Here is a 26420-nt window from a genome sequence, read left to right on the forward strand (position 1 = left end):
ATTGTTTTTAAAATCTTCGCTTTGGTATTTTGGAGAATAATTTCAAAAGCTGAAAAGGTAGTTAACTTGCATGGTGGGAGCTGAACTCCTTACCATCATCTGTATATTCTGTCCTCTGGATTTTTAGGTGATTTTATGATGGTATTTCAGGCTAGTTGAACGTGAGGAAAACACAGAAGTCAGGCAGAAACTAAGCAGATGCAGTGTTGGTTTCCCACCAAAGGTTGTGTCAGCTCATAAACATGAATTATGTTCCAGTAAGGGAGATATAGAAATTCAGAACTTCCTTGGTCTGGCATCAGTTCTTCTGGCATCAGTGACATCACTGGCAAGTTCAATTAAAATACAAGAGTGAAATCCCTGTGTGGTAACTCACCTATTTGTTCAATACATTGTTATCGTGCTCATTGTCATTCAGGGGAAAAATAAATGGTGAAGATGCCATGACTTTCTCTGTTAGTTCACAGTCCTTCCAATCATTTTCTGCTTCTGCTATTTCCCCCCCGCTTACCTGCCCCTTCCCCATGCACCTTCAATGGTAATGCTCTGAGCGAATTTAATGAACTATATCAACTCAGTCTGGGGAGTACGGCATTTTATGTGTAGGTGATACATGAAGTAATTTTTTTTTTTTTTTTAAATCTATAGCAAGCCACTTAACTCTCTTTAAAAATGTCTTCACACATTGCTATTTTTAAGTCCTCTGCTCAGCAGATCAGACTGCTTTGATATCTGCAAATCTTCTTCATATCTCTGCAGCTGGGACCAAAATCCTGCATTGGGTTCTGCTACTGGTCTGGCAGTCTTCACAGTCTAGGAAAAAGGAGAGACATTGTAGGAGCAAGGGCAGGTATCAAGCAAACTGATTTTTTTTCCTCTTAGACTTTTGAGAAGACTTACTTTGATTTTTGACTTGGCTACGGAATAATAAACAGCTATTTTGGTGAGCTCACTTCAGTCTATGCTTGCTGAGATCTCCTGGCATGTGGTTCCTGTTACAGAATGGATTCATGGGAAAGACATGAAAAGGAGCTGCTGAATTTTTGCTGGAAATGTGAGTGTCTCTCACAAAGCGTGGTGACACCACTCATGTTTAGATAGCATGAAACTTGGTCACGTATCTGCATGCCTCTGCCTTGTATTGAGCAAAACAGTTGTCTAAAGTAGAGACTTAAGTGATAGATCTACCAAATGGGTGAAGACTATAATATCGTAAAGCGTGAGTCCTATGTACTGGATGGGCTTCCTGATAAAGTTGAATGACAGAATCACAGAATGATAGGGGCTGGAAGGGACTGCTGGAGAGCTAGCCCACGCTTCCTAAGCTTACCCATGAGGATGTGATGGGAGACAGTGTCAAAAGCCTTGCTGAAGTCAAGGTAGACAACATCCACAGCTCGTAGCTAGCTAGTCCCTGGCTATTCAGCAGGCCCAACAGATGATGTTTCCTTGCTGTGTTGAGCTGTCACACGGGTGATACAGGCAAATCCTGCAAAACAACTTCCGTGCACACTTGTATCCATTTCATTCATTTTCTTTATGTCTCTAACTTTACTTATCACCACTAAGCAAATGGTAAGCAAAATGTTCACAAACCAACCACCTTCACACATTTGCCACCAGTGTTTAAAGCCTATTTGCATTTGTACTTACACTTGTCCCAGAAACCTCACACCAAAAGCTTATTTGTCCAAGTTGGGAGTGAAAAAAACTTACAGTGGAATTTTTATTCAAATGTTGAATATCTACGTAGCTGCTAATATACAGGTGACAGCACCAAAATAACTCTATAAGAAATCATCATTACTCATAACAAGCATTGCATTTCTTGCCCAAAAGAGGTCTAAATATAAATCTGTGTACAAGTACAATACCTCAAAGGCATCCTTGAGGGAGAGTTTTCGGTGTCTCATCAGATAAGCGGTGCAAATAGCAGCTGATCGGCTGCGGCCATTTTTACAGTAAACTAAGCACTTCCCACCGCTCTTCACAGCCTCTTCTATGGCATCACTGCACTCTTCAAAATACCGATACAGGTCTTCAGCTGGGTCATCAAACACAGGTACACGTATGCCCCGGACCTGCTGGAGGCTGGGGAACGGCTGCTGCTTGCTGACATTAATGCAGAAGGTGACTCCCTCGCGCGTGAGCAAGTCCTCGTTGCAGGCTGCCCTGGTGTTGCTGACAAGAAGCGAGGCCGTGACCTTGCAGAGCTGGAGCATCGGCAGCCAAGGTTGCAGCGTCACCGCCACCACTGCCCCACTGCAGAGCTCCCAGGTCGACGCCTCCTCCACGGCACGGCCCCGGTGTGGCGGGACGCTGGCGGGGTCGGGGTGCGGGTTCCTTCCCCCAGCAAAGCATTCGGGCGTGCTGCCCTGCAAGCCAGCTGGGCTGTGCTATATTTATCCATGCTGTACAGTCTTGGGTGTAAAGGCTTCCGGCAGGTCCTAGTGCCTGCTGGATCCCAAGAGCTGCATTTATAAAAAAGCTAAAAACACTTTCAGAGCTCAGAGATCAGAGATCATTTGCAAAACAAGTGGATTTGTACAGTCCCTACCCCTATAGCAGCTTCTTACAACAAGCTAAAACCCCTGTCTTCCTCACAGGAAGGCTGCTGCTGGGGTCAGAACTGATGCAGTATTGGTGCAATGGTGCAATATCGAGCTGATCACCTCCAGCTCACTGCCAGATCCTCTAGCTGCCCCTCACCCACAACAAAAGCTTCTTTCGAATATCCAGAAAATTATTTTCTAGGCTAGCTAAGCACAATAGTGCTAATTTTTCTGGCCTTCAGTAAAATTGCTGGTGTGGCACTAGGGCAGAGAGTATTTTATGTGTGAGTGAGTGGCCGTGCATTTGAGCTGTGAAGGCCGGGCAGGGATGGGACCATGGGCCCGGCTGGGGGAACGCCACACCAGCTGGTGCTGGGCGGGTGCTGCAGGGCTCAACACAGGTACCTGCCACTTCCTCGTACATTGCCTGTGGGGCTGAGTGTCTTGAACACTTCTCTTTCTGGCCATGATGCAAAAAGGAGCCTGTGACTGGTAGTTGCTGCTGGCACAAAGATTAACCTGGGCTACCACAGCGCAGGGAATGGACTAATAGGATTGGTGTGAAACGCAATGCCAGCCAGTGAGGAATCAGCTGTGGGGAATGAGGATGAGCTTTTATTCCATCATGGAAGGAGGGAAGCCGACCTGCTGCACGCCTGCCATCATATGCATCAGTAACAGCCTGCCAGAGAGATGGTAGCTCTGGGGCCGAGGGAGATGGCTCCCATGAGCACAGGCACACGGCATCCCCTCCTGCCATTCGGCACACACCTGTCTTGGTTTGAAAGACAGGTGTCTGCGGAGGAAGGCAGAAGCCTCCCTTGAAATGGAAAGTGCAACCCCCTTCCCTCCAAATTATTATAATTTTGAAATTAACGGGCCTTCAGGCAAAGATATGGGGAATAGGAATAACAGTTCTTTACTAATATATATATATATATATATATATATATATATATATATATATATATATAACACAAGGCAGGGAAAAAACAAACAACCCACTGGTTTACACTGACAGAGTCAGAAATACAACCTGACACCCTGTTAGGGTGGCAGTAGCAGTCCGATAAGATGATGGCTGCAGTCCTCCTGAAGCGATGGATGTAGTTCTGTTGAAGCAGCAATCAGGTAAAAGAGTCTGGTCTTCCTCCGAAGGTCCAGTGGTAGGCAGGTAGCTCTTGTCCTCTGGAACTCCAGTGGGGGGAAAAGCTCCTCTGGGAATCCAGTGGAAGAAGGCTGCTAGGGTGTTCGAAATCTCAGTTTTTATTTGGCATGGACTGCTTGGCTCCTTCCCCCCGGGCGGAGCATCTCACATGGGGAGTCGTGAGGCAGTTCCTTGATGGGCCATTAACAGGAGATAGTCCAGGAGTGAGTTATCGATGGGTCAGGCGATAAGGCATTGTTGTGCCCATTAACAGGAGATAGTCCAGAGGGGGGAGGCAGGGAGCACCGCCCCACCCGGTCTCAACAGCTCCTGAAGATGGTAATAGAATACTTTTTTTCCTTTTGGCACATTTTACACTGTAACCTAGGACACACCCCAGCTGCCCACGGGCTCGTTCTGCTGCCCTATCGCTTCCTTCACCCAGGGCTCAGGGCATCTGGCTGGAGAAAGGCTCTGCTGGGCCAAGGAGGCACGGTTCAGGCTGGGTCCCTGGGGTCGGAAAGGAGAAAGCTCAGCAAGAGAGCATCACCCTGGCAGAGAAATCATCACATAGAAATGATCACCTTGATGCTGCCCACCCGAGCAATGTGGGGAGGGCCCTCGGGTTCTCCTGCAGCCACAGTCTCCAGGATTTTCAGGCCCTCCCTGGCACTGCCTCTCGCCCAGCTCAGCACTTCCATGGTGCACCCTTATTCCCCGGCCATGATGCTGTGGAGCAGATGAGGAGCCTTTCTGCAGTCACTGCTGGGGATTTTCCTCATCGGACAGGCACATGTCAGTTCCTTGCAATGTGGCAAGGAGCCAGCTCTGCCCTGTCTTCCTCCTCCTGCCTGGGAGGTGACAGAGGCTCTTCTTTCTTCTGCCTGTCCTCATTGGGCTTCCTTGGGCCCTTGCAGGGGTCCCTGGGCAGTGGTTTATGGAGAGCTTTGGAGAGGACCTGCCAAGGCCTTGTGGTCTTCATTAAAGCTATACTGAAGCTAAGGCAGAAGCATCAGCATCAGCCCCAGGGCATCCAAAGGGTTTCCCATGACTGGGATATGGACCACACCTGCACAAGGCTTATTTCTCCATTGGATGAGGTCCCTGCTTCCCAGGGAGGGGAAAAGTAATGGCAGTCCCTGGCCCAGGAGCAACTCCTGAGCACCCCAGGGCAGAAAAGGAATGGAGAGTGTGGGCCTACCTTGTGCGGCAGGAGCTGCTGTTGAACATATGCAATCGCAGTGTTCCAGACGGCAGCTCTCACTGGGAAGCACGTGACAGCCAGGTCATGCTCTGCACCCACCAGACCCAGCTCTTCAGCTCACAATGACTGGTGCAGTGGTGGCAGATGGAGCATCACAGCTGCCCCCAGCCCTACTGGGGGCATCTTGGAGAGCAGTGTAGCACCATGTCTTGCCCTTGCGATGCTCCACTGCATGGGGAGACTTGCAGGGGTGTCCTGACACTGCGATGGCGTGTTATGGCCACACTCCTGCAATGGTTGTGGACAGCCTTACCTTGGGCAGTGGTGGTTGGCACCATGGGCACCCCCAGCCCGTGTTCTAGAAGTCCATCCTTGCCCCCCTCCTGCTGGCAGGGTGCTTCCTCAGGATGAGGGGCCGTGGGGAGCTCAGCCCTTCCCTGAGAGGCCTCCTGGGCTAGTGCCCAGCCTCGCCTTCCCATGGCTGGCAGCAGCTGGGGTGGGGGTCTGCAGTGAGGGGCTGTTCCCCAGAGCAGGTGGGGGCTGGGGTGCTGCGGGGTCGGGGGCTGATGCAACAGGGTTCCATGTTGCCTTGGCAGGTCCTGACTCCTGTCTGCTGGGGCAGATGCCCCATATATCTCCCCACACTTCTCCTTAGACACTTCATGAGCGGCTTTTGATGCATTACCTTGACTCCTGCACCCACCCACTTCTGGGACTGGATAGCGCAGAGCTGAAGCACAAACCTTTCTGCTGCATGGGTTCAGTCTCAGGCACGTGCTCAATATCAAACACCCAGTGATCTGCTTTGCTTGCTGTTAACCCTACCAACGACCGCACTAGTACAAGGCCATGGTAAATAACTGCCACAACACTCGATGGTGACAAATACCAAGGATATTTCTGATTCCTTGCATTATTACGCCATGACTTTTTGTGCATCTATGTAAGAAAGAGAACTTTTAGCATACTTGCTCCGACAACTAGAGTCAGGCTCACTTGTTTCCACACACACCCCATCCACACAACCCTAGCAGCTGTTCTGACAGATTACACAGGGCTGAATGCAGGCAAACCTGCAGCACCACTGGCATCAGCCCATTACAGACCTTGTGGCTGAAAACAAACTTTCATTCCTCGGGACTCCCGACCTGGCCTTTACCTGTACCTTAGCAAGGGAAAAGAAAGAAAACTCCAAACTCAGCTTAAATGGAGAAGAAATAAAACTGACCTGTAAATACAGATTTAAGTCTCCAGCCTTTTTATTTATACAAGGATTCAAAGAACATATTTCAACTTTAGATAAACAGTGCAAGAGTGTTACAAGTACCTTGGTAACAGAAAGAAATAGATAACTGTCCAGCTATGCCAAAAAGTGAAATAATTCTTACTCCTGCAGACAGAAATGCATCTGTTTAAAGCAAAGGTGGACTTTAGATATTTTGCTATACCTTAGACCCTACCAAGCCCACCAGAAAACAAGAGGCAGTTTGTCATTTGTAAATGATAAGTGGCTGTGCTCTCAAAGCCTTTTGAGACCCTCGCCCTTAATTAAAACATACACATTATGGCACAAAAGAGCAGGCTGAAAGACAGAGACACTTGGAAATCCACTACTTCTGGTTCTCCCCTCTCCAGGGACAGGGGCCTTTGTTAGTTTTTTTTCCTAGACCATGACCCTCCTCTGCATCCCTGTGAAGCACGAGGCCTTTTCAAACCAGAACACCATGAATCACCATCTTGATAACATCAAAGCAAATGTTCCTCCCCAGCCACCCCCATTCCCCATTCCCCAGAGCTCCCCCTTCATGTAACCAACCCATGGCAGCCGCCAGCCCCCCCCGTGGCTGCAGCCCTCAGCCTGCCACCTCCACGTGGCTGGGGAGGTTTGTCACAACGGATTCGAGCAGGCAGTAGCCCAGGAAATGTCATTTATAAGCACTGAAAGGCCCCAGGCTCTGTACCAGCCCGAGCACAGGCTCAGGGCTTGTCTAGACCTGGGCTGACTTCAGCTTGTTCAGTTGTCCAGCTGTCAGGCAACTACGGTTTGCTTTAGGTTTGCGTTAGTTTAGAGTGATACCGAGCCCACACCCTGGGGGAACTTGGCCGTTTCAGTTCCCCAGTGGAAGGTGGTACGGCCGAGTGCAGTCCCAGGCCACTGAATTGCAGCAGGTTGGGGAAAGCACTTCAGGGTAACAAAGAGAACAGAAAAAATGAATAACCAGGAACTGACAAAAAGCAGCAGTGTAGGCAGACCATGTGAAAACGTACACAAAATAAACCCAAGCAGACCCTGGGCTGAGGAGGGAGGAGGCATCAACCTCACCATCATGCACGTCCCAGCAAAGAGAGGAAAAAGCTGTGGCACTGCCCTCGCCTTCCGGCGCAGACCTTAGGCTGCGACACGGGCTGAACCCCCAGCTCGGCTCCAGGAGGACTGAAGCAGTTGTCCTCGGGGTGCAGAGGGACCCTGAAATGGAATCTCAACCCCAGCCAAAGGCAGAAGGCATCAGGAAGGGTTTCTCCTGCGTAACAGTTTTTACTGTATCCTTGAGGCTTTGCATTATTAATTTGGACTATCAGGTTTTATTATTGTAACAGAAACAATAATTTGGGCTATTAAATTGTTAAAATATTAACTGGACAATCAGCAAGTTCTTGGCTTCACATTTGAGTTGCGTTCCCCTTGGGGCCTGTAAGGAGCTTCTGAAGGTAACAGGCTGACAGGAAACGCTACCTGCACATAAATGGAAATGACAAGGATCTTCCTTTCATTCTGCTTCCCATTCTGCAAAGCAAAACATTGACCTTGTCATCCATGTGTCAGAATCCCAATCCAACCCAACTGTTTTTTGAAGGGGATACAATGTTCTAATGCCCTTTCCACCTCCTTTTTTTTTTGCTTTGGATGTAAAGCTTCTGCAGGATTGGTTGTGGGGATTTCTGTAACTGAAGGATTATTTTAACCAGGCAATTCTGGCTAAAAAAAAAAAAAAGGAAAAAAAAAAAAAGACAGGAACTCTTTAGAGCAGTAAAAGCCACATGGAACTTGCCATATTTCTAGAAGTAAGTAAACCTGTATAAATCCATGATGTATCCGCTCCTGGGTTCTGATGGACCCAGTGGCATTGTCTGTTCTTTAGCCAACATCCAGCATCCTGGCTTTCATTTCTGAAACCCTATCAGATCAGATGGGCTTTAATCTTAGAAGAAGGTGAGTACAGGGCAGAAAGAACACCAAGTCAGTAACACTAGTCACTGTGACTTGGAGAAGCCAGTCAAAGCTGGCTTAAAATCTCTGCCTAGTTTGAGGCACTGTCAGTGTCGTTACCTGGCCCTGGGTGGGACCCCTGCCCCAGGGAGGACAGGCGACAAGCTCCCTCTGTGCCCGCCTGCACTGGCTTTCAGCGTTACCTTGCTCATGTTCTCATCTTCCCTTAAATTGCACATTCTAGAAACTGCTAATGTTAAAAATGCTTATTTTTCGCTTTCTTAGAAAACAGCCAAACCCCAACCCCATAATGTCCGCTCAGCCCAAAGACACGTCTCCTCTGGCAGGACAGAGGAGAAATGCTCAATCATTTGCTCTGCAGATTGGTAAAGTAGGAGATAGATACACCTCTGCCCTCCCTCTCTCCCGTAGTAACAAACATATTTGAAACTCAAACCCAACCCCGTACGAATGAAGCCCAACCCCTGGGTGTGCTCCTGGCCCAACCAGTCATGATGACTGTGTTGTATCTACAACATCTGCTAAACCTACATCTCCAGCCAATGCTTGCCATACCCGTTGGGTACAGAAGCCTTCTGGAAGCCCCGAAGCACACAGCCCTACAAGCACAGACACTCCTACAGCTATGTGAAGATATTTATACCTTTCACCAACCACTCCGAGTCTCAAAACCTGGCATGGAGTCCACCCCACCAAGCATTCTGGGGTTAGGGCAGCTGCCTGCATGACCCAGAAGCTGGTGTGTGGTGGGATGGGGTGGCAGAGGGTGAGCCTGGCCCTTCCCTGAGCCAAAACGAAGCTGCTAGCAGGCATCTCACCTGCTGTCTCACTCTCGCCCTGCAGTGGTTAGGGAAGGTGTGTGGGAGGATGGAGAAGGGACAGGGAAAGCGGGAATTCACTTAAAAACCTACGATGCAACAGGAACAAACACAAAAAGAAAAAAAATATTCCAAACAAAACATGTCCCGTCCTCACATACCCCCTGGTAGGTGCTACCTTGAGTCAGTCTCCTGCGTAGGGACACTGCCCAGAGCTGATTGCTACCAGCCCCTCTCTGCCCTAAGGCAGCTGCCAGGGTGTCACTCTCGCATGTGCCCGGTGTGAGCTCTCACAACCAGTCACAGTGCTCCAGTTAATAAAAAGTCCCTGGTCTTTCTTATTAGAAAAAAAAAAAGGGATTCTGACCCACAGCTGGAGCCAGAGGAGGAAGCAGCACAACTGTCTGTCAAGTGGAGAATCACGCTGTGCATATTTTCATCTCTCTGTTACCTACGATGGTACTGCACTGCAAGTAGAAAATGGACCATTATTACTTGGGTAAAAAATGGCTTTCCAACTAGCATGCAAAGAAAAAATACCCCGAACCCCAACCCCTAACACTCATTCCCAGTCACTTAGATGTAGGAGACCTACATTTCAAATTGTCATCAGCTACAAGCTCTAGTCAAGAAACCCACTTGTGACCTTTCCAAAGAAAAAGGGAGTTCTGCGTTTTCGGGTCCAACAGCCACTGCCAAACTGTTCCAGTTCAACCCATCAAACCTGCTCATGCTCCTACGTATGCCGCTGGAAGTGAAGGGCCATCTCTACCTGCCTAGGAAGTACAGAGGAAAAACCCAAAGGAGCCCCTGAATGCAGCACTTGTACAGAGCTGATGATCTCAGTCTCTCTGCATTACGAAGTGGCGTTGCTCTCGGCACCTTTGTGCTTTTGGCAGCTATATGGTAAGCAGCGCTCTGGCCAGCGGCTGGGTAACAAGATCAGGGCAATTGCATATTCCACTGGAGGCAGTAGAAGTGCTGCCCTTGAGGGGCCGGCCGGGTTCGCCCTGGAGGCCTCTCTGCAAAGGCTTGTTTCAGCCCCGAGAGCTAGTTTGTGGCAATAACAAAAGTAAAACAATGAGGTACGGAAAGAAGGGCCCAGCATTGGGGGAAAAGACCAAGAAAGAAGAAAACAGCTCGAGCACTGCCAGAAATAGCAAACAACTGAAACCTTTTTCTCCTCCCTCTTTTTTTTTTTTTTTTTTGCCAAGGTGAATTAAATATGTCCTTTGGTTGGTTGGTTGGTTGGTTTTGGCAAAGTGAAGCCCTTGGCCGCAGTCTCTTTCCTGGCTGTGCTTAGTGAGTTACCGCCACAAGTGCTGCGTGGCAATGAAAGCCACTGAAAGGAGGAGGAGGAAGGCAGAAGGCAAAGATCTGCTGCTGGCCCCACTGATGCCATGTCCAGACTGCTTAGGAATAGCGTGCGTTTCTGGCTGCCTGGTGCTGGGGCTCTTAGAAAGTCTTTTGCCACAGACATCATCAGGACAGCTGTCACCACTCCCGGAGCCGCTCATGTCGTCACCTGCGCAGAGACAAACATGGGGTGAGCCCCGACTGCCTCCCTTATGGCGGGTGACCTTCCTGCCTTCCCTACGGCGGGCAGCCTTCCTGTCTTCCCCTTGCTGCAACCCTGGGGAACTCTGGCCATCAGCCCTGCCCCAGCCACCTACTCCTCTCTGCATCCCCCACTATGGGATGCAAGCCCACACCTGATCTCCAGCTGACTTTAACCACCCGCTGCTGCAGCAGCTGTAAACCTCTGGAGCAAACAGGAGCAGTGGCCCCATCAGCAGGGCTGGGCTGGGACTGGAAAGAGCACCTGAGGTTTCAGTAAGGTGCTGAGAGCAGCACAGCCTCCAGCCACCCTGCAGCAAGTCAGCTGCACTCAAACAGACCCCCTGCAGCCCTGAGCCGAAAGGCAGGTCGCCACCCCCCCCCCTCTGGTGTCAGGGCCCAGCTGCAGGATCTGCACGGAGGCCCATGCAGGCTGCCAGGACTGCCTGTTCCAGTTGAACACCAATTAGCTCAGCCCCTCTTGCCTGCTGTGGTTCTGCTAAACTCACTCGCATCTTGGAAATCCACATCATTCCCGATGTTAGCATTGCCCAGCCGGTTTGTCATGATCTTTAGCTGCATGATTTGCTGGCGAATGGTCATATCTGGTTTGGTGATGTCTACCTCCACCTCTGGGTTGTTAATCTGATTAGCTAAGCCGTCCCCCATCACTTCGGGCAGGTAACTGCGAAGGAAGGCAACAGGTTTAGATGTCTCCCCTCCAGCTAAGCTCACCTCTCTCCATTAGAGATGCCAGTGATAATCCACGCTCTTTGAACCCCAGAGAAGCTGCAGTCAGTGGTGCTGGCTTGTCGAACAGCCTCCGTATGCTGGTGTTTGCTGCGAGGCAGCCAGCTCTATGGGTGGCTGAGCCATGCTGCCATGGCCAGACCCCATCATAGCCTGGGTCTCACCCTGAGGCCACCTCAGCTTGCAGGAGGGTTGCTGGTGGCCTTGCAGCAACACTGTCCTGGCATGGAGAGGGGTTTCCTGCAGGAAAGGCTGTGCACAAGGATGAGGGGTTGCTCTCAGGATGGCACCTGTGGAGCCACTGTGACATTCCCCTATGGAAAAGTTCTACCCATATGGGAGGCTGGGGAGCACCTTCCTCCCTGCCCTGGTTAAACCCTATGGGGACTGACACCCTGGGACGACTGAATGCCCCCAGCCCAGTACAACCAGACAGGCTCTCAGAAAAGCTTCAGTTAGCTGGGAGCTGTCAACCAGCAAGCAGAGCTGTGCTGCTCTCTTTGGCAGTGCCCCAGCCCATCTGCTCCTGCAGATCTGTGGCACTGCTGGCAACAACGTGAAATATGGAAGAACCAAAGGCACCAGCTCCGGGCTGGCAGAGACTAGCCCAGCAGGTCTACAGAAAGGTGCATGTCCAGCAGCTGCCCATCTCCCCTCACAGCCATCCTTTAACCATGAGTCACGGGTGGGAGGTGTTTCTGCAGCTGTTTGATGTCACCTGGGTGCCTCCTCTCATGAGGGAACAGCTTTTCAGAGCAGGTACGGATAGAAGGATGCATATGCAATACTCAGCCACAGTTCTGGAGTTTGTGAGGCAAATCCAGCCCTTCTGCCTTCTGAGTGCACATGGAATTACAAAACTGCTTCATTAGTACAAAACTACACAGTTATTTTATGGCAAATGCATTTCAATGCTTAACCCTCCAACACACAGCAAAATGACAACAGGCTTGACATTCCTAGGTGCCAGTTTTTCAGGAAGCGCAGCATTTCTGTGCACAGGGACAGACCTTTCAGCTCAGTCTGAACTAGTGGGGCTGGCTGAGATGATTTATAACTGCCTTTTATCAAACCCTCCCTCTCTCACCCCAGAATGTGCTATCCTGGCAGCTTGACCCTCTCCATACCTGCCCTTGGTCATCCCATTCCAACACTTTTCATCTGCTGCTGAGCTGGCCATTACTTTTTTGCTGCACAGGCTGCTGGGCAGAGTGATCCAGTAAGTCTTGAGAGCTGTCAGATTCCCTTTGGCATCTAAAACCTGCAAACAAAGAGGATGTTTAGGGCCAGGAGAGCTCTGGGGTGCCTCAGGGCTGTGGAAAGGACAAGGATTCTGCCTATTTTTTTTCGGTTTTACTATCACAAAGTCTGTTTTTATGCAGACAGGGATGTGTCACCAACCTTCCCCTAAAGACCAGTCATCAGCCCAAGCATCCAAGGCTGAAGGTTACATGCCAAGGACTGTTCTAGTAACATAAGATTAACCAGGAGATCATCTTCTGGGCCATGAGGGCAATGCTGAGAAGCAGCCTTGGTGGGAGCCAGCATGGCTCTGTCAGAGCGGGACATGCAGGTGTCTGTGAGCGAGAAGCCTCTGAAATGTGGGACCATGGCAGATCCTGAAGCTCATCATCCACAGAATCCAAAATCTCCATGGAGGAGGACCTCTGGCCCCAGTATCCAGGCTGGACTGCCTGAGGCTGAACGTCATCAATGGCAAAGAGCCTTTTCAGGTAAATTGGGCACCAAATCCCTGAGAAACTGATTATCAGCAACCCAGACTGTGACCCTGTGCCAAGATCAGATCTGCTTAGGTCATGCCAGCACTCACCAATCTGATCTTCTTCAGACTCGCCAGCAAAGGCAATTCAGCAGCCACGGGGTGGTCTGCCCTGGCCTGCAGGACCCAGTGCTGTGCCAGCTGGGCTCCCAGGGAAGGCAGCGCACCAGCACACCTGCCCTGGCACGCTGGTGGGGAGGGACCTTCGGAGGCAAACTCACCACCAACTCCAGTGCCTGCGCAGAGGATTTTGCTTCCAATGTGACTTTTCCCCGCCTTTTCTTGTCCTCGCTGCTGGAGCCTTTTGTGCTGATTTTTGGGTTTCCACAGCCTTGGAAAACCTGAAAAACAAACCAAACTCACTATTCCATGCTTTGACATTATTTCTTTAATTAATTAGCATTCCACAGTTACCTTTTTTTTTTTTTTCCTCCTAAGTATGTTTACCTGTCCTACCTGCAAGATCTCCAAGATTCTGGCTTAGTTTCTGGCCAGGTTACACTTGTGCCAGGATGTGTTTTCAGCACACTGTAACTGGTTTTGGTTACTGCTATCAAGTAAAATGTTCAGCACTAACACAAAACTAGTACATGTTTTTGGATGAGTCACCAATGTTGATATTAAATTATTTCTAGAGATTTTATCTGTTCCAATTATGATTTAAAACATAAAATTCTGTGGAGAAGATGATGTCGCTCACACTCATTACACCAGTGGTGTGGGCTTCACGATTGCAGAGCATGTGAGCTTCATTGATTTGGACAACAGACCAAGGTGGGGCTATCCCAATGACTCTTGCAATCAGCACCCACACTGAGCAAATGAATGACCTTCTGACCAGGGGAGTGCAAAGACAGTAGATGTGTCACAAACTGTCAGGCTGGATGTTTCAGGGGCAAATGAGTAAGTCAAACTGATTTAGCTCCTAATTTCGGGTATCGCCCATCATCCTAACTACCTGCCCAGGTGCACGTTGTAGCCAAAGGAGAGCAGAAGCACTTTGAAGGTACAAATCCTCAGACTTTGCCTCTAGGAGGAGATGAAGGGTGCCCTGGAAGTGCCTGTTTCTCCCAGTCTCTGCACTACCAGTCCAGGCAACGACACCTCCGCTGCAGATAGCCAGTGCTCAAGCAACTGAGCCTCACTGTGGCTGGCGGAAGGAGTGCTCGGACAGCCAGATGTAATGAAGCGTCAAAGGTCAGGAGGGCCTCTGCCCTGTCAGTTTGATTGAAGAAACACCAGCCTTTTCAACGAAAGCCATCTGATTTGAAAAGATGGCTGCAAGCTTGTTGTGGTTACCAGGGTGCTGTCAGAAGCTATCGATAAATTCAACTTTGCACAGTGTACCCCTAAAGCAGAGAAATCAAGACTTCAGACAGGAACAGTGCTGACACAGCTTGTGCCAGCTGCTGAACGCTTTTGCTAGTGGATTCTGAGAGCCACCAGCAAAGTCCTACCCTAGACAAGAGTTCCTGTGGTGATGGTGGGTCTCATTGGTGTATGTGAGGGACTTTCAGCCTAGAACACCCCCTCCTTGGGTGCACTGTCCTGATGGATCCAATGGCAGTTCAGCACCAAGCTGATTTGTTCATCTGTCTCCTTTGCTCCATGCAAAAAGTCCCACCTTGAAAACGGCATGTAGAGCATTTTCAACTTGGTTCTACCAAAATAAAACAAATTTGGTTTCACTGCTGTATCTTTCTTATTGGCCTATTACTGTTGTTAGCAGGAGACAACTCTTTCAGGAGGTAAAAGCCCTGGGAGGTCTCCAGGACAGTGGCTCTTGCAGCAGCTCAAGCACAACATGCTATCAAGGCAATCCTCTTGCCAGCCCAAGGGCTTTAGGTGAGCAACGTCCATTACTGATGAAGAGAACGTGTCCTGCAGACTGAGGTGATCGATAGTCTCCTGCATAATGACAGCAAATAGATGTTTGCAGCCTGAAATCCACCAGAGAGCCACAGGGAGCGAGGGGGAGTGCAAGGCAGCAGGGAGAGCGCTCTGCGGTGCAGTGAACACAGGGCTCAGTACCAAAAGTGTCTCTTTCCAGTTTTTCCCCAGAACCCAGCAGAACCAATGACTGAGGGTGTCACTGGGTCCAAGAGCCACTTCCAGTTCTTCTCACAAATGGCAGACAGTGCCCTGGCTCTAGGCTGGTAATAGCTGAAGCCCATAGCTGCAGCCTGAGCCTGCTGCACTCAGCCCTGAGAAGGAAGACTCCCAGGACTGGCCTGGGCCAGTCCTGAGCTCATCTGACAATGATACCCTTTACCTGATCACTTTGCCATGCTCAATATCAGAGCTTAGAGCTGCGGTAATCTGCAGCTCCTGACCTCTGCTACTAGTGCTATCCTCAAAGACTGCCACATTCACCTGGTCACCAGATTACACTGAGAAGCTTGTCAAACATGTTTGGTTGCTCCAGTCGAACACCAATTAGACTATTTATTCCTTTGCCTTTTACTATATGCCCCTCAGAAACACCTTTGCAGATGATGCCATGTTTTACCACATCATGAGCTTGCTTTTATGTGGACAACCTCAGTCTCACCTAAGTAGGGAAAAAATAATATGGCTTTTCATGTCAGAAAAGAAACCCAACCGAGTACTTGGATGCATACTGCTGTTAGTGCTTTGACGTGTGCCAGTGAATTCTTGCTTGGCTAAGTAATACTTCTGGCCCTTCCCTTCTCCAAGACCCAGTTAGGACTGCCCTCCTCCTTTCGTCTGCATCTCTGCTCTAACTGTGGGATAGTTTCAGGACTTCAGGAATGTCTGGGGGAAAAGCAGAAGCCCTGTAGGGCTGCTTTTGTTCCCAAAGCTTCTCTCACCTGCAGCTAGAGAGGCGATAGTGGTTAAGTGGACAAATATCCTAAAAATAGAAGAGAGCTTCATGATATACTTCTTGGAAGACAGGTGAGCGTCAGGAGAGGCTGTTTTATACGCTCCAGATGGACTGCCAGATTGCAACTCTGTCCCACAGATACAACCTGATAGCCCAGTGTTTCCACTGCAGAACATCACCCCAAGGCAGGTTAAAGCAGCTGTCTTCTGTCACTAGCGACTGTGCACCTTCTGTAAATGCCTCAGCTCAGCCAAAATACTTCAGGACTCTTCAGACACAGAGGCACCTGACAGCAAATGGCACCATGCCTCCCACAGACGCACCTTATGTGTACCTAAAGGAGGCTGGCTGGATGTGGTAGGGACGAATATTTGGAAAGACTTGTGAAGGCTTTTGCCTGTGTAAGATGAGTGGTTTCCTATCATTGTAAGAGTGGGCATTTGATCTCTTTCAACCTTCGTCTCCTTTAGCTCAATTGAATAGTGAGAACAAAAAACATTCAGTCCTGGCAGTTACACATGGCGTATCCTCAGCCAGCCCCAGGCACGTGCTCTTACCTTGGCTGTGAATGAATCTTTGTTTTCTTGCAAATTAGAAATAGCTTCAGCAATCCTCATGTGAATGGTCCCTATTACAGTGTCTACGTTGTATGGACCATCAATCCGATCAGCCACTATGACCAGGGAATCTAGGAAAACAAGACAGAGACATTTCTTATCAGACTCTGTACAAACCAAGTCAAAGACTATGTTCACACTGGGTGGGATAAGCTGTTGGCCCTTTGGCAGGCTTGTCAGGAGACATCTCTCCATTTTCACTGCTGTCCAAGTGCATGCTCATTTTCCTCTGGTGTGGGACAGCTGTCCCTTCCCAGAATATAGGTAAAGCCACCCTCAGTGGCAGCGGAATAGAGGTCATCTCCTGCAAATGGTAAATGCCACTTGTATTCACACAAAGTGACCAACACTTCCCGGGGTGCTACAGAAAAGAAAAATGGAAAATCGGTGCAGAAATATTAAGTAATGCATAGCAATACCTGGTTCTAACCCTCCTAATTCATTGCACGTCTTCAGCAATGCGTGGCAGCCAGTAGAAAGTGGGAGAATTGATGTCAATAAAGTGCCAAAGGTACTGGATGTGGGTAGTAGCTTCTGTGGCAGTGAAAGAGTGAGAAAAGGAGTAATTCTTCTCACCATCACCTCTGGAAGAACAACATGTGACCTGCCAGGGAAATATCAGGCTACAAAGGCAGAGAAGCACATCAAAATGCCCACAACTAACTGTTAAACACGACAGGGAGTGACTGAGGGGCGCCTCTTGCTCTCAGCTCTTCTTATCTTGGAAAGCTCTGATGTACAAGTGCTCCTGCCTGGCCTGGAAGGTCCTGCCTGGATGACTGCTTTGGGACTGTGCTCGGCTTACAAACACTATCAACCTCTGCTTACCTCCAGAGATGATTCTCAGCACTCCAATTGGGTCTGAAGCAAGGAGAGCCTGTAGGCTCGCAGGGCTCGGGGCACTGGGGAATGCCACTGCAGAGGAAAGCTGGCATCCTCAGTATCCAGCGAGATTTAAATAGGATCTCAGGGCAGGGCCAAAACTGGGTTTGGACATCTAAAATGGGATCTTAACCAGATCTTACTTTGCCTGTCAAAAATTGTAATTCTGAAAGTCACTGCTATGCTGCTGCTGCCTTGGTTTCCTACCACTTGTGCTTTAGTAGCCCAGAGGCCAGGCCACAAGTAAGCTTCATGAGCATTTAGGGACTTGGCATTCAGTTACATGTGACCTCAGATGGCGTCAGTGTGGTCTGCATCCCCCAGGGCACACCAGAAACCTCCTGGCAGGACAAGGGATCTGTCAGAGCGCTGCAGTGGCCCACACTCATCTGGAACAGAAAGTGCTTCATGTTCCTGTGGCCTTGCCACATGGAAGAAAACAAGTGCGACGGCTTTGTGTTGGTTCTCCTCTACACAAAGAGGGTCAAATCCCAGGGTCGAGGTTGGAGGTCTGTACCATTCATAAATGAAGTTATCCATTAGGAGTGATTAATTCTTCTGTCCTAAATCCTGATACCTCACCCATCAGCCTGGCAGGAGACTGTCACAGCAGATGGTGTGATGTTGCATAAAAGCTTATTGAGCTGACATTTTTCATGAGCAATGAAACCACCCGGTGAATTATTACCTGGCAGTTCAACAGTATCAGTAAAACATGTCCTTCAACCTACACCATCCCACAGTTTGCATGTGTCACCTGTGATACCACTTTAAAGGACTGATGCTTATCTTTGAGCCACACAGCAAATTTCCTTCAAGCAGGAGTCCAAACAACTGGAGCACAACCACAGACCACTGCCATTTCAAACCTGCTAGGAAAGCATTCAGTCCCTTGCCTGGGAAGGCCAGTAGGACTTGGCAGAAAGACTCCAAATGACTTCCACAAGGTCTAGGTCAGGTTTGTGCAGAAACACTAGGTCCAGAGTGGACATAGTGTGTTAATAACGAAGGTCTGATCCTGAGCCCACTGTTGTCCATTTAACAGCACGCTCAACTCTCATAAGTATGTTCTCTCTGCTGTTACATGATTGATGTCCAGACCCTGAAAGCTCTCAGAGAATGACCAAGCTGGGCAAAGACTTGATGAGGGACAGCACAAACCCAGAGAAGACACCAGATCAAGCCCACATAGCTCACAGTCTGAAAGCAGGTCCAGCCTGCAGGGAGCAAGGGCAATAGTCAAAGAACTGGGAGGGCTCAAACCTCAGCCAGTCTGGAGAGTGGATCACAAAATACTTTTTGTTCAGGTCTATAATATAGGATTTAACAACATACAAAGTCCCAGCTTGGAAACATTATGTATTTATTTGTGGCACTTAAAAAAAGAAAAAAGGTTTTGCTGGTTAGCTTGAGCAAGAATGGAAACAAGGGCCACAGTTTCCAAGTTAATGTGCTCTCTTTTCTTGTGACACAGTCCTGTGGCAGCGCTGATTTCTAACACTAAACACGCCATACAAGGTTTTTTTTTTGTATTCTGGGAAATAATATTTCCTGCAACATTAAAGACTTTGCAGTTTAACTTTTCTGCCACTCAGGGTTGCGGTGTCATTTTTGAGACTGTATTTCCAGACAATTTTAGCTTGCAGAGGCACTAATGTGATACAGACATTTAAATCAAAGGCTGCATCTCCAAATTAGTGATAAATTATGTTTGAACCACTTACTATAAAAATCTCCCTTAATTTGACCTGCCAATTTGTCAAACTGAATGAGTAACTCTGTGTTTAGTGTAACAAAATCCTCTCCAGCTACACAGAAGGGTCTGGAGAAGTGTGAAGAATGGACAATGCCAGTGAACTGCTACCTTTAACTCTATGTCCTGCTCCAGTCCTTGATCAAATTGTGACCTCTGACACTAAAATGTACAACTGCAATCTGACAGAAGCTCCAATTTCCTCCTAGCCATCACCCCTTGACAGTGTCTCTTGGGGAAGAGGAAGCTGGAATAAGTGCATCCAGAATTGCCTCCCTGACAATCAAGGAGAGGTATACATTGACCTTTCAGGAGACAGGCAGTCATCCTGCCAGGAGAGCAGCAACCAGTAACAGTTGCCTTGCTCCGGTCAGAAAGGCCAAAGCATCATCAAAGTCCTGGTGTAAAACCTTGGGGAAGGCAATACTCCCCCTGCTCTTTTGCAGCAGCCTCCCAAATTGCTCTCATGGGGAGCACTTCCAATTAGCTGCAGTAAGTTGCCACTTGGTTCGTTAGCCCCCAGAGCGAGGCGGGCAGCTGGCCAACACACCTCACTGAGCAAGTGCACTGGCCTCTGTGAGTAACGGTTTGACATTTATTTTGCAGTGTCCCTTGAGAGGCAGATGACACTCCTTGAACTTCAGCGGGATTTTTATTGTTAACACCACAACACATCAACCCTGAGCCAGCCTGTCAGGCTACAGCTGGCTAGTGAGCTGGCAGTCTCACTGGCCAAGCAGTGGGTGCCAAGGCAAGGGAAAAGGCCAAGTCCAAAGCTCATCTCCTCTAGTCCCTAAGCTTCAACTCTTGGGAGGGAAGAAAGGATTACTTGAATGCAAAGTGTGGGCAATCCCAAATGAGCACAGACAAGATGAAAACTCTAAGCCCTTGTTAGCCAGTCCAGCAGTGTCCTTTCTAACAGTATTAAAGCCCAGCAAAATGTCCTGTAATAGCTTCTAGGCATGAAATCACAGACAGAGAAACTGTAGTGGGAAAGAGCCTCCAACAGTCCTTTCTTTACTCGCCAAACACTGCCTCAGAGTTCAAAAGGTGACATGAGAGGCAGGTGTGCTGCAGCAGAGGAAGGCCATCTTACCCATCAGGTACTTCCACTCGGTGTTCAGGTCTGCTTGGTTAGCCAGGCAGCCTTTCACGACGTTCAGGCAGTAGTTGTTGCATGGCTTCACGCTGGACATGCCCCGGCAGTGAGGGCAGTACATCAGCTTCATGATGGCGCGAGTGCACTCATGGCTGAGAGATACCTGGAGGAGACAGATCAGAGTCAGGCACACAGGTTGGTTGGGAGGCATGTAGGTAACTTCCCCCCCTTCCCTGGGGTGATCTGAAAGGCAGCATGGCTCCCTGGATGCGTGGCCCTGGGAAAGCTGCTTCCCCTCTCACTGCCTCTCCTTTCCGCCACCCTTCCTCAGGTGTAACTCCTGTCAGAGGCATGGGACCTTCAAGGCAGCTGCTAGTTCCTTGGGCTGTGTTTGAAGCCAGGGTTCTGGGAAAAACCCATGTGTGTGCACCATCCCCCTTTCCAGCCAGGTCTGGTGGCCACAAGGATAGCCTAAGCTGTCCACTGGCTGTAACCATGACCCTGACACACGCTGCCCATGTGTCCCTGAAGCCTCTTTGATCAGTGCTACTGTCATGCCCTTTTTGCAGGAAGGTTTGTTGTCACTGCCTGGCAGACGCAGGTGTCCCACTGCAAACTGCATCTCCAGCTTCCTGGGGAGGCGCACAGCAGGGACATGGACACAGAAAGTTTTCAGCTGGCATCTTTGGAAAGGAGACTGCCATTGGGGGAAGACTTGAACAATTAAAAAAATACAGGCAATTAAGAGCGCTCGACATGGGGAAGTGATTGCTCTCTGAAAGCACTTCAGGAACTGCAGGCAGCCAGCAAAGCAGGCCAATGCACCCCATGACAGCAGCTTGCAGGCACTGCATGTGCAGCTGATGCCTTGCAGAGGTGACTCTGGAGGTGGCTTTGCCACCTTTAATTAAACCACCCTGGTCCCATAAGCACAGAGCCAGTGCAGGTGCAGAGCTCAGAGAGCAGGATGGCAGCCTCTGCAGCATGTCGAAGTTGCTCCAGACCATCAGCCATGGGACAATAGTCCCTCTCCAACTGCCACAGGCAAGGGGCTGTCAGTGTAAGCTGAGGGATGAGTAACAGCCTGGCAGACCCTGCAGAGATGCTGGCAGAGCTCAGTGCTCCCGTCTTGTTGCTAAACTGTTTTCTCCTTTGTGGTCTTTTACTATCTTTGCTCAGATCCGTTTGCAACTCCCTGGTCATTCTTTTAAAACCATTTACAAAAATAAACACAAGTGTCTGTGTGCAATTCTCCCTTGGTACCAGGTACTTGGCACTCACAAGGAGCACAAAGAGGGAAAAGTGATGGAATGGGCAAATCTTGACATGGAAAAATCCCCAAGCCTCGAGTTGCACCTGCAATGTTGAGAACTGCCCCAACCTCTTTATTGCTTGAGAAAAATACTTTGAACGTGGTCTTTTAAGCTTCTTCTGGAGGACTCCAGAAAGATTCAGTTCTGAAGTGCCCTTAGGAGCACGAACATGCTGAGCCCACTATCAGAGGCTGAGAGACAAAATCTCTAAGCTTCTGCCCTCCTGAAACTCTCTGCACAGCAGCATCTCACTTCCAGTCAGCCTTGGAAAAGAGATGTTGGACGGTGCTGGGGCTTCATCAGGCAGAAATGCGTTAAAATAACCTCATGAGAACCTTCTTCAGGTCCAGGACAAAAATTTCTAGGTCTCAGAGAGAAAACCCAAATGGAGACCATTTCTCTGCCTTGGCCACCAGAACAAGCCCTGAGATGCCTGGGGATGGATAAGTGCTGTGTTCCACTGTGGTCGGAGGGGCTGAGCCTTGCAGGACCCACCACCATGCATGCCAAGGCTTTGCTCTGCTTCCTCGGCAAGCTTTCTGACTCCTTTCTGGGACAACTCCTGCGGACAGAAGCTGGTGCCCGGCTGCCGTGCAGCTCTGCTGCCAGGAGATGGAGGCTCCGTCCTGCCGCACTGCACGGGTGCCACATGCTTCAGCCCCAGGAGAAGCTGGCAAAGGCACCACCATCTCTGTCTCAGTGATCTGAGAGGGGATGTAAGAAAGCAGAGGGACAGGCAAATAAAAGAGTAGTTTATCTTTCATCTCAGGGTTTAAATAACCATGAATGAATCATGACTGAAAAGACAACAGGTAAGAGATTGTTGAACACTAACACAGGATGTAGCTGAAGACCTTCTGAAACCAGAGCATTTACACAGAAACCGAGATGCAGCTGGGAAAGGAGCTGCGACTTCTCCTTCTCCAGACAGAGCATTAGTGAACATGACTTATATGGTGAAGTTCCAACCAGAGCACGTAACCGGCTCAGGCAATCAGGTCCTGAACACAAGAAAACATGTCTCCATGTTTTACTGGCATGCCCTGTTCCTGCTCCTCCTGGCTTATCCAGCTCCGGCTGTGGAGCACTGTAACCTCACACAGCATGAACTGGGCTGCAAGATCCTGGGACCTGTGGCACAAATGAGTCACATAGCTGGGCCCTGAAAAGTGGGACTTCCCACAGTACTGATGAGAACCAGGAGCAGCTGGATGGTTTGCCCACACCCACATACATCCATGGTTGCACTGTGCAGCCTTTTGGAGTGGAGGGAGCTGAAGTGCTTTGGCTGGAAAGCAGGAGCGCAGCATCGCCTGTGCAGGAAACTCCCCTGGGGTGTGTGGGCCAGGCATCCAGTGGCAGAGAGGACAGCCACCAGCAGCTAGAAAACAAAGCTATTTGGTACCCTGCCAGAGCCAGTGGGGGACACGGAGAGAGGCAAATGACAGATCTTGGCTCAGAAAAGCATCTCCAACACACTCAGCTTTAAATTATGGTGTAAACCCAGCAACGGTACTGAAGCTACCCAGGTGACCACAGCAAGCCTGTATTTAAATGAAGCTTGTGACAGGACCAGTGAGCATTTTGTAAGTATTTCTGCTTGTGGAATTTATCCTGGTCTCTGCATTTATTTCCGTGCATGTCTTTTTCTGACAAAACAGAAAGAACTTTTGCATCCCAAGCACAGCACTCCCTTGCCCACCAGAGAGTAATCATACAGGGCCACCCATCCCTGCCACCACGCAGAGCTGCAGAAGGGAAGCAGCAGTGGGGCCCTCCTCTTCAGTGCCCACCTATTCCATCTGGCCTCTGGCACGACTGGCAAGCATGGGCAGCTGCCAAGGCTCCCTGTGATGCAGACAGCTGTCTGCTGTCCTGCAACCCACCTCCCTCCAACCTCTCCATGGCTGTTAGCCAGCCAAAACTGCCTGTCCCCAGTTACTCTGCCTGTGTCCATGCTGTTCCCTAAAAAGCAGCCACTGCCTCCTACCCATGAAGCTCTTGTGGGCTGCTGCCACCTGCCTTGGGGCAACGGGTGAAGGCAGAGCACCAGGCGACAGCAGCACCCAAGGCTCAGCTCCTGAGGGTCTAGGGAGGGGAAAAAAAGCTGCTTTTGCACCTCAGCAAGGATCATTTCTGGATGTCAGAGAGAAGTTGTCTGTTACCCTCGCAGCCTGTCACTCTCACAAGGTGGCTTTGTCTCTCACAGGACAGTGGAGTGCCACACTGCCTCAGGTGCGGGCAGCCTGCAGCATCCAGGCGAGGCAGCACCCCTCACCCCTGCTCCCCTGCCCCAGAGCCTCTCCTCTGAAGACGAGCAGGTGACACATCCACCACCAGTTGTTGCTCCACTGAATCTAGCAGGTGCCAAGTGTTCACCTTAATCTCTCAGCAGAAAGGATAAGTATTAATTTTTTGCAGGTGGGAGAGGTCAGGCTCCACTCCCTTTCTCCAAAGAATGACTCAAATCTCTCTTGTTGGCCGCAGCACTGCTTTTCCACATGCAGGCTGCAGAGGTGAACCAAGAACAGAGGGATGAAAGGGCAGTAAGAGGAATTCTGCTCCACACTGGGCAGAAGAGAACAAGGGCTTGGGGCTCCCAGAGCCCCGTCCAGCCCTGATCCTGTGCCATCCCTTTGGGGGACTTGCAGCATGTTAAGGAACAGAGCCCCTCAAACATCTCTTGGTTCTTGTGGATTAGTTCGCTAAAGTAAACTTCCAGGGTTTTTTCAGGTATGCTATACCCACACAGGGGAATCCCAGCCCCAGTTAGGAGAGGCTGAGATTCCCTCCCCTGTATGGATACAGCAACACAACAAGGAGAGCGCTGCAGCTTTCCTGCCTGCTCACCTCTCAGGCACAGCCAGCTCCAGCAGTGGCACTGGGAAGAAGAGGTCCTCAGGCTGGAACTATAGGACCACACACCCTTCATGACAGCTCATTCCAGATGAACACACCCAAAGTGAAAGTGAAGCAGTTTCTCCAGGCTGGCAAAGTCAACTGACCTCCACCTGCACATTGAGACATCTTCACTTTCTTACACTTCTGCTTTCACCCTTCAGCCTTTAAAAGAACTTGAAACGTTATGACTCACCCCCATGCCCCATGCTAATGGATGCCAGCTAAGACCTGATGGAGAGCCCTCTGGCTTCCCAGCACAGATTTGCAATAACTGCTAGATCAATAAGCAACATCCTCTATTCAACACAGGTGACCTGAAAGCAGGAGCACGCAAACTCCTGCAGGTGGAGTGAAAGCTAACATAATTTCCTCATCTTTAAATGATCTGGCACAGCATGAAGACAGTACATGACAACAATTGCTTTCTCTAAGTACCATCAACTTAGCCCAGTCTGTGGCTGGTTCTCCTTTAAGGAGACATAGTTCTCCTTTAACTTTATTGGCACCTATAGTCTTTTCTTAGCTGAGAGACCTAGAAATTGCATTAAGATGTCAAGAGAATGAGCACAATACATTGGAGAAGCCACTTCCCAAGGATCTGAAAAAAAAAAAAAGATTATTAAGAGGTATGGCTTGGAGCCAGGGCAGTCCTCATTCACTTGTCAGAGGTATACATAAACATGCAAGCCAAAGCTAAGCCCAGCTTAAAAATACATTGTTCCTACATCATTGCTCAGTTAAAATCCATATACTCTATTCTGACCACAGTGGCATCAGTGAGTACAGTCCCTTAAAGAGTAAGCCCAGTGATGAAGTGATAAGGAAAAAATATTATCTTCTAAAATATACTCAAAATAGGGGACAAATTGGTATTGAGCAACAAATAATTTTAATTAAAACTGCTTTACAGCTGGGGATACAGTAGTTGATTCACGTAGCAATGAGCTAATGCAAGAGGAACAGGTGGCTGCGTCATAAAAAGCTCCGTTCCACCATAAGCACTGACATTTCAAGGAGGATGTCATCAGGTATTATCCCACGACTGCGGCTTGTAGCAAAAGCCGAGCTCTGTGCTTTTCCATGGCTACTTTCCAAAGCCTGATGTGCCCATGCTTTGTTGATGGAGCCACCTGACCAAATGTGAATTGTTGGAGGCAAGCGCTTTGCCAGAGCAAAAGATCTTTGCAGAATCTCTTTTATCATGTCTCAGATGGAGCTGGATCTTGCTTGCAGGTTTGCACAGCTCACAGCACAGCCGCCCAATGTGACTGCTGAACTGGGGCTCACTGTGTGACTATTCAGCACCAGCGTTTGCACAGCAGCAAGCAGCGAATGGGCACATGTGGAGATAATAAGACAGAAAATTGAGAACTCATAATTCTCAGTATTCAGCATGGCATTGGTTTCCCCCATTTTTCCTCCTCCCAGGCAACATTTAAATCAATTACAGTAAAATTAATGACTTTCGCAAGCAATCTGCTGAGAGGATGGGCTGGGGGATTAGTCACTAGCTGGGCTCCTTGCCACCCTCCAGCCAGTTTAGAAAACATTCAGTGTGAAATGCTTCTAACAAACAAACAAAAAAAGCTCCTGCCATCTATTTTATTACTGTGTTTTCCAAGCAGAGAATCACAGACACACAGGAGGTTCAGGGATAACAAGCAGTCACCTTCTTTCTCTCCCTGCATTGAGACACATTTGAGGAGATCCAAGTTATCCTTCATATTACTTAAAACATAACTTCACAACAGTTATAAACTTTCTGAAGCAAAGATACAAGAGGCGAAACTGCTTGTAGAAGGAGAAACTCAGCTCAAACAGGAGAGACACCCCTGCATAGACACTTGAGGGACTGAATACACCTGAGTGCAGACAGGTCTCAGGACAGCCAGGGCTTTAGTCTTTGTAGGACACAGCAGCAGGGCAGCACACTGGTCAAAATGGGCTGGATTTTTCCAGAACATAGGAAAAAA

General features: G+C 49.3%; 2 protein-coding genes across 2 annotated transcripts in view; both read right to left on the bottom strand.

The window, feature by feature from the left end:
• Positions 1-678: 678 nt before the first annotated feature.
• On the bottom strand, positions 679-2222 carry DUSP28 (dual specificity phosphatase 28). Its single transcript, XM_009948273.2, has 2 exons — positions 1875-2222; positions 679-813 (listed from the first exon to the last, which is right to left on the bottom strand). Exons 1-2 carry the CDS (start codon positions 2220-2222, stop codon positions 679-681), a joined length of 483 nt encoding a protein of 160 aa, XP_009946575.2.
• Positions 2223-10257: 8035 nt separating this feature from the next.
• The window catches only part of GPC1 (glypican 1), a 212499-nt gene continuing 196336 nt past the window's right edge, over positions 10258-26420 (bottom strand). Inside the window, exons 4-9 of the mRNA XM_086468113.1 lie at positions 20231-20396; positions 16440-16570; positions 13259-13378; positions 12385-12518; positions 11017-11192; positions 10258-10475 (exon numbers count right to left, since the gene is read on the bottom strand). Of these exons, the coding sequence (XP_086324239.1) occupies positions 10258-10475; positions 11017-11192; positions 12385-12518; positions 13259-13378; positions 16440-16570; positions 20231-20396 (945 nt within the window). The remainder of the gene's footprint in view (positions 10476-11016; positions 11193-12384; positions 12519-13258; positions 13379-16439; positions 16571-20230; positions 20397-26420) is intronic.

The sequence above is a fragment of the Leptosomus discolor genome, chromosome 7 (assembly GCF_034619465.1).
Source record: "Leptosomus discolor isolate bLepDis1 chromosome 7, bLepDis1.hap2, whole genome shotgun sequence".
In the NCBI taxonomy this organism is placed as follows: Eukaryota; Metazoa; Chordata; class Aves; order Leptosomiformes; family Leptosomidae; genus Leptosomus; species Leptosomus discolor.